This window comes from Pteropus alecto, unplaced genomic scaffold, assembly GCF_000325575.1.
Source record: "Pteropus alecto unplaced genomic scaffold, ASM32557v1 scaffold24, whole genome shotgun sequence".
NCBI lineage: Eukaryota > Metazoa > Chordata > Mammalia > Chiroptera > Pteropodidae > Pteropus > Pteropus alecto.
The window spans coordinates 4642479-4650727 of NW_006439192.1; the positions used below are offsets into that span (position 1 = coordinate 4642479).

The 8249-nt window shown below is 45.7% G+C and overlaps 1 protein-coding gene across 1 annotated transcript in view; it reads right to left on the reverse strand.

The window, feature by feature from the left end:
• Positions 1 to 3857: 3857 nt before the first annotated feature.
• EIF4EBP1 (eukaryotic translation initiation factor 4E binding protein 1) overlaps positions 3858 to 8249 on the reverse strand; it is a 19008-nt gene continuing 14616 nt past the window's right edge. Inside the window, exons 2-3 of the mRNA XM_006916310.3 lie at positions 6797 to 6976; positions 3858 to 4794 (exon numbers count right to left, since the gene is read on the reverse strand). Coding sequence (XP_006916372.1) covers positions 4763 to 4794; positions 6797 to 6976 — 212 coding nt within the window. The 3' untranslated portion in view covers positions 3858 to 4762. The remainder of the gene's footprint in view (positions 4795 to 6796; positions 6977 to 8249) is intronic.

An 8249-nucleotide genomic window follows, 5' to 3' on the forward strand; every position in this document is an offset into this window, starting at 1 on the left:
TGCTAGATGGAGTTTCTTGGTAGAAAGAGCCAAGAAACTTCTGGCAAGTGGTAAGCTGAGGGTCAGAGGTCAATATGGCTACATGCATGGCTGTTTGGTGGGAAGAGAGAAGGTTCTAACTAGCTAGTCCCAAACCAAGAAGCAGTGCTGGAGTGTTCTCTATCCTGATTCTGCCTATAGTACAGCTCTGGTCACCTTATCTGGAAAATTTTTCTCTCCATATTCCTCTCAGAGAATGAGGGTACAGTTGCATAATCTTCAAATAATGTGGAGAAGTGTTCTTCGGTCTAGAATACACGTGGCATCCTACCTTTCACTAACTGAATGAAATGGAATAACTGTTTCTGAGTATGGTTCCTTCCTTGTTTTAACAAACTCTTTCAAAAAAAGGAGGCAGCACTAAATTGAGTATTGTAAATAGAAACTAAATAATCCTCATTTGTCTTGAGAACCTATGAGTAAGGAACAAATGAGGGATGAAAGGGCTTCCTTTAAAAATCTGCTTCCTGTGCTTTAGCCTCTGAACAGTTGGAAGAAGGACGGATTCCTCTCCATTTTGGCCATGGGGCCTCCTCTCCCATTCTCCCTGCAGGATACATGCAAGTCACACTCATTCACGAAAACCTAATAATCTTTAGGAGTCGTACTTTCCCCCCAATTAATCTGTAGTTTCTTTACCTTCTCATGCTCATTTAATCTGCTGCACATAAGGAGGGAGGCTTCGTTCTAGTTATTTCTAGAAACCAAGGTGTCTGCCGCCTCTCACTGGAGTGCTGGCTCTTCCTCAAAGAATTAATTTTCCGAAAGTAAGGAACAAATGGCCTCTGCTTAGTGGGGCAGGGAGAGTTGTCCATGCTAAAGTCTGAACCTGATTTTGTGCAGGCCAGGTTTCCGATTTCAGCAATGAAAGCTGAATGTACCAAACAGGAATCACACATGGCCTCAATCCCCAACGGTCTGTTACATCTGCTAGGTCAGCTCCTGGCTTTGTTTTGCCCACTGCTTTATCTCCAGCGCCTAGAACAGTACCTGTACACAGGCACACAGTAGGCACTCAATAAATAGCCTTTCTACAAATGAGAAAATCCTATCAATCTTCTTTCATGCCTTTGTACCCTGCCCTTCCCCCTCACCCCCACTAATTCTAAGCAACTCACTGGACATCTGAATGACTTCCTGGCTCTAGTTCCCTTCACCTTTACCTTAACACCAATCTCTTACTGCCTGATTCTTCTACCTCCAACTAACATGCTAGTTGCCTACAGCTCACACTCTAAATAGCCCAGACCTTAGTTCCAACCAATGTGGTATAAAGAGCACGGGCTTTGGAGCCGGACAGATGGAAGCTGGAATCCCAATTCTGAGACACACTAACTATGGACGTGTGTAAGATGGGAATAAAAACACCTACTTTTAAGTTATGGGGACCATAAATAAGATTGTAGTAAAGCTCCAGACATACAGAAGGCATTCAATCAATGCTTTTTTTTTTTTGTTCAATAATCTATTCATATGCTATCTAAATTTACCTTGTGCTACCCAACACACTTCATCCTCACATAATATCCCTACACACACTATGTTCATTTCAGACACTACGCCTTTGCTCAGTTTCCTCCACAGCTTCTGTATCCTTGGCTCTCAACTGCTCCAGTCCCACTGACCTCTCACTCTCACTCCACTTATTTGCATTTAATCGTGCCTCCCGGGATTATTTTTTTTCACAGGTGTTTGTCTTGAAATTCTCTTGTATCTAGCATCATGTTGAGTGTGGATAGGAGGCTTAGCAAAGGCTTGTTAAATCAGAATAAGGTTGGATTTAGCTGGAAAAGACCATTTGCTGGGTCTGTTAAAAACCTGGCTTTTTCTGAAGTACTCGTTTTCAGACCATAGGATTTCTTGATTGGCCATGTGTCCTTGGGCCTTTTCTTGAGTCATTTCAATGATGATGACTGTCATACTAAAGGGTGGCAGTAGAACAATGGCCTCCACTGGAACCTTAGCCTGGCTACCTGGGAGCTGGAGGGATGCCCACAGCTGTGCCAACAGCAGCATGATTGGAAAATCACTGGTAGTTCAGGTCCCTGGACTCTACTCATGCTCACTGGAAACACTCCCCAAGGTTCTGTTTTAGGCCTTCTCACTTTATTCTGTGCCACTCCTAAACTGTCATTTCTTGAACCTTTTCTGGGTCCCTCAGACCAGAAACTTCCATGACCACTTCTCTCCTTCTACCTCGCCAAGTGCTGTCAAGCCTCCTTTCCCAGTGTAGCTTATTCCCATCTCTACCGCTCTGGTTCAGCCTGTTCATTCATGTATGGAAAATATGTGACATTTCTCCAGCTAAACTGCTCTCCTGGCCTCTGTACCTCAGGCCATTCATGATCCAGGAAGGCCCTCTGTAAGTCAAAATCCCATTGGTTCTATCAAGTCCTTGCTCCTCTGTGAAGGATTCTGATTCCCTTAACTTGTGGCATTGACATGGCCTCCACTCATTGAACAATCACATAAATATTGTTTTATGACATTTCTGTGTGTCCTTTTACTATTCATAGTAACTCATCTCCAGATCAGATTGTAAGCTCCTTGGGAACACACACCATAGCTTAAAATACTTCTTTGTATTTCCTGGTTCATAGCATATTTGGCTCTGTCTCACAGTTATCACTGGGTCCCCAACTGCAAAAACAGTGCTTTTGGTGATGCCACAGGGTGGGCAGGCCAAACTGTGATGGTTTCCAGAGTGTCAGTACAAAAGCTTTAAGACTTGGTAGTCTGGGGTGTTAAATTGGACCATGGGAGCCTTATCTCTTCCCCAACAAGATTTTAATCTCCTCAAGGATAAGGACTGTGTCATAGATCTTTGCCTATACCAGCCAGAATGACATTCAAGAAACACCTGGGTTTTCTGGAGGATACTTTTGTCCACTGGAAAGGCACACAACTTGTGAACAATTTTCTTATTGTCAGAGAAGCCAATTTTTTACCCTGTCTTTTGGACCCTGAGATGTAGGACCAAGAAAGAGAATGATATGATCATGTCAGACTTGTGAGTAAGACCTCTTTCTGGTTGGATATCAGGAGGGGAGAGTAAGATTTTATTCTTTTACTGGAAAGCTAAGGGATTGAGAAGGCTGATCCGATCTTTAATTTGATCCTACTTAGAGCGTTAGTTGTTGTCTTTGCTCTTGTGGTGGCCCCTCCATAATCTCACTTTCCACAAAGAGGTTATGCTGTGTGCTGTGTGCCTGGAGTCAACATACCACCATGGCTGGTTGGCACCATCACCAGGTACATTGGTTCCAACTGCCTTCACAGTCCTTAGGAGGGGAAAGGACTCCAACTCGGCTATAGAAAAGGACAGGCAAAGGATTTGAGCACTAAGGCCTGCTGCTCCCCAAAGAGCAGACTGATAAGTGCTATGAGCCCATAGTTTATAAAGTCCACATCACCCACCACCTCCTGGTCAAAGGTCATCCAACCCCCTGCATGTCTTATGATGAGAAACCCATACTACTTCTCAGCAAAGACCTCTGCCTGGCATTCAAGGCCTTTATAGCTCCGTCCTTTTTAGGCCTTTTAGAAAAGCCATCCCCACCCACACAAACTGCCTGCACTGGCTAAAGCAGGCAACTTGCTCTTGTCCTTGTACACCCTTGTTCCACAAGACCACCTGACCTCGGCAATACCGGGCCCCTGCCTCTCTCAGCCCACTCATTCTCAGGACCCAGCAGTGGTGTTACCTCCGTGAAGTCTCCACTTGTATGGACCACTCACTGTTAACCAATGCTATAGAATCTTTTACACTACCTTTTCTTATGGGTCTTATATTTTCAATAAAATCATCAAGGCAGAGAGCTTGTCTCATGTTTTATCCCCCATGACAGCTCACACAAAGGGATCACTTGACAAACATCAGGGGCACATGAATCAAAGAGTCTCAAGTCTCTTCTCCCCTTTGACTTTCGCAGGGAATAGACCGGCTCCGGGAGACAAAGCCCAGAAGAGAGGTAACATCCACCACTGAAAAACAAGAGATAAAGAGCAGCACAGCTCAAACCCAGTCCCATCTCTCAGTTACTAGTGTGTGATTTTAACTTCTGAGCCAGTCTTCTGAGCTGTAAAATGAAAATGATACTTGCTCTACTTACTTAACAAGATCAGCATGAGAATCGAATGAGACAAGTATAGGAAAGTGCTTTATAACACCCAGTGATAGCAGTTGGTGTTAGTTATCCATATGGAGTTGAAAAGAGCTCAGACAGGGGCCAACTCCTGGCCCTGGGGTGAAGGTGGCTTTTATTTCCTCTCTTGGGGAAGAAGGGGGAGGGAAGCTTTCCCACATACACCAAGCTAAGGAAGGGGTGGGTGCGCCTCCAGAGGATGGTACTGAAAGAGCCAGATGATCATTCAAAAAGGGTCCTTATGTCTACTTCCTGGCCCCAGGGCTGTAGGGTATGCTCTTGGGAGTCACTCCCACTGGGGCAGCAGCTCCAGCATGAGTGGAGGCACATGGAGGTATCTGCTGGTATTCACAAAGAAGGAGGAAGAGGAGCAGGTGCCCTGAGTGAGGGAGCAGAGGACTGGGGTGGCTCACCCCATACCCAATGCCTGTCCAAGTTGATAACTTTCTTTCCAATTTTAGTATATGTGCTTCCAAAGCGAGCACCGATGATAACTTCTATAAGGCCTGGCTGGTGTGACTCCTCCTGAGGAGGGCCAGAGGTGCCCAAAGGCATGGCTTGATCCAATGGCAGGTCCTTTAAATGTCCATCTCAAACTGTGACTCTTCGCCTGGAGAAAAAAAGGACAGAGGGCGGGTAAGCATGAGGGAATGGTAGGGCTGGCATTTTAGAGGCAAGGAGAGGTATTATCTTTTCATTCTGTTGTTCCTACAAGAAGAGCAGGGGCCAGGTTTATGCTGCTAAGGAGAATGGGGGGTATTCCTGGAAACACAGGCCTGAAGGTGCCGTGTCCAGCTGTGCTCTCTTGCCCAAACCCGAAGGAAGAGCCGAGACTAGGTCTCCCATGGGAGAGGGACAGTCCTGAATTTTGTAAAATTTTTATTATTTTTTAATGAGTGGATGGATACTTGTGAATTGTCATAAACATAACTTCATGGAAAAATATTCCTTAAACATAAAACTTTTTTGAGCGCATGTCCTAACTTTTGGTTAAGAAAATGATACTATAACCTACTGGGATATACCCGATTGCTCATGGAATAGCCTGACCCTGTGGTAAAGCAGTTACTTGGGTAATTCAGCCACTTACTGCCCTTACCCTGCCCCGCCTTTCCACTAAAATTTCCAAGTCACCATGCTGCAGCAGGTTGTTTTGCTTTTTAATGAAATTGCCTCACTCACAATCTCTTAGACATGGCTGCCCAAGGTTCTGTATAGCAAGACGCCTGGTCTGGCCCCACAGCAAGATACCCAGCTCTTCTTCTGGTTATATTTACACAAATATGTAGGTCCAAGGCCAGGGGCCTTGGACTTAAGCAAAATGAAAAATGATATCCCTTCCTCACTACCACACCCCATAACAATGGTGCTGAATGACTAGGCCATTATTGTGGGTAAAGCTGCCTGCCTGGGGCACCGCTGGGCCAACCCAGCATTTTTTATGGGCCAGAGTGGTTCTAGAAACTGGGAGGGAAGAGGGTATGCAAGTGGGGGTGGGGGACAGCCTTCAGGTAGTGGTAACTTAATTTCAGGAGTTGTACCTCTATTTTCAACTTACAGTCTTTGGTTTGAGGAAAAAAGCGGGGGCAGGAGGTACCGTGCCACCAGCCATGTGGATCTATCCATCCTTTTCTCCAGCCATCTTTATTGTTCTCTATGTGTGTCTGGATCTATTTCTCTCCCTCCCACCGCTTTCTAAGTTTGAAAGGCAAGGCAACTGTTGTTTGTCTTAGATTGTGGGGTTCCCAACATAATGATGAATCACGTCTTGTAGGTCCCTGGTAGATGGATTCTGCTGTCAGCAGAGCCAGCCCAGCCCAAGGTCCCAGCTGCTTCCTGTCTGGACTGGTATACTGCCTTCTGGGTGAAGGGTCAGTGGGTTCCAGGCTGACTGTTTGTCTGCAAGTGCTTACATTGGATCCTCCCACGGTGAGAGAGCTCAGACGCTCTGGCAAGCCAGTCACTGTGCCACAAAGAGCGTATTCACACACACCTCTGTCTAGGGGGCTGCTCTGATTACTTGGGGAGGGACAGAAGGTGGGGGGAACCAGAAAGGACCTAGCTACCCCATGGCAAACCTGTAGAAACAACTGGCTTCACCGTTTCTACCTATCTTTATCAAGAATCCACTAGTAGACAAACACACTGATAGAAGGCATCCTGGATGCCTTTATGAGCCTGCAGACATGTAGTTTCCTAGAGGACAAGTACACCATGTCTTTGATAAGTTGTCTCCTGCACATAGACACATAGACATTGTGGGTATTTCCAAGTACTGCAGATACGTGGTAACGCTTCAGGGACAGGTACAAAAAGGAGCACACTGAAAGTCCCCCTCATTTCAAACAAGCTCCCCATTAATTAGATTATCTGATGAGGCCCAATCACCTTTTCTCGGGTTCTTGGGCCACTTTCACAAGAAAATTGGTACTGATAAAAGTTCTCCCCAGCCTCCATCCTGACTCCCCTGCTACTCTCTGGACTCTGAGCTGCTCCAAAGAGCATGAGGTGGTCACCATCATTCTCTCCCTGTAATCCCCCTAGTAGATAGGACTGGTCTGCAAACATTCCCATCCCAGGGGAGAGAGCCTGGCCAAACCCCGGTCACTCACCACCCGCAGGCTTATCTTCTGGGCTGTTGCGCAGGTGGTTCTGGCAGGCTTCTGTGGGGGGCTCATCGCTGGCAGGGCTAGTGACCCCGGGAATGGCGGGCAGGTCCCGTGGGGGTGTTTTGGTCACAGGTGAGTTCCGACACTCCATTAGGAACTTTCGGTCATAGATGATCCTGGTACCTGGGAGGGAATAGGGACGTTGGTAAAGCTATCTTGATCCCCCTGCCTGCTCATTTATTCACTTCTTTGAGGTGTGGCTGTGGCAGAGGCAGCAGATTTTCCTGGAAAAGCTGGACAAAGGAGGAGTGAGGCTTACTCAGGTGTCTTGCTACAGCTCAGGACTCTGCTGTCACCAAACTGCTCTGACTCCCCATTACGAGGAGCACTCAGATGCAAGGGGCCCACTGGCCTCCACACCGTGTCCTTTCTCCCATCAGAGCTCAACTTGTGCTCTCTCCTTAAAGCCCACCAACTCACTTACCAACTTGGTGCTCAGTCTTACTACTTGTGATAATCACATCCTATAGTAGAGCAAGTATGATTTTTACTCATTTTTCAATTCTGTCCTTACAGTACCCCCATGGGGGTACCACCATTTTACAAATGAAGAGACGGAACATTGAGTGATTCCTCAACTAGTAAAAATGAGAACTTCCCCACCTGTGCTTTGTGGAGAGGAGCAACATACTGGCTCTACCTGCCCCACAAAAGGGTCTCCTGCTAAGCCCATCTCCCCTTTGCCGCCGCTTGCACCAGTTTACCCATTGCACGGATTGTGACTGCACTTCAGGGTTGGTACGCTGTCTGCATTCCATTCATTTTCTTTCCACTCTCCTTTCACAAGTGTCACCCTAGGGTGAGGACCATGTCTTATGGAACTGTTCATTATTCCAAAACCATACCTAGGACCCATCCCATGAGGGCAGGGGCTTAACTAATACCTTAAAAAGGAATGTTTTCTAAAGTACAGGACTTAGGGTCTTAGTTAGAGACCCAGCTGATTAATCAAATAACAGTGAACAGCAAGAAAGGTATTCACGTGGGGTCCTTGTTTAATCCTGATTACCTCTGAAGCACCCGTATGGTACTAGTAACCCCTCACTAACATTTGCTGATTGCTCCATCTTTGACAAAGAGCAGGCTTCAGGCTCAAAGCAGGCAGTGGAATCTAGCTAGAATTTAAAACTGTCCTGTCATTGTATTTCCTTTTATAGTTATCTTCTATTTATGGCAAGTAAATCTGGTTTTCCATATATAGTTGTAATATCAAGTTTCCTTTTAATATATAACAGGACATAATTTAATATGATGATAGATATATATTACATATATAATAAAATCATAATAAAAATGAAATTAAAAAGGTAAGGTGATATAAAAAATATTAAATATATGTACGAGTCAAATGCAAGGTACAATAAAAACTGCAGCTGGAATATGAATGACCCGCATT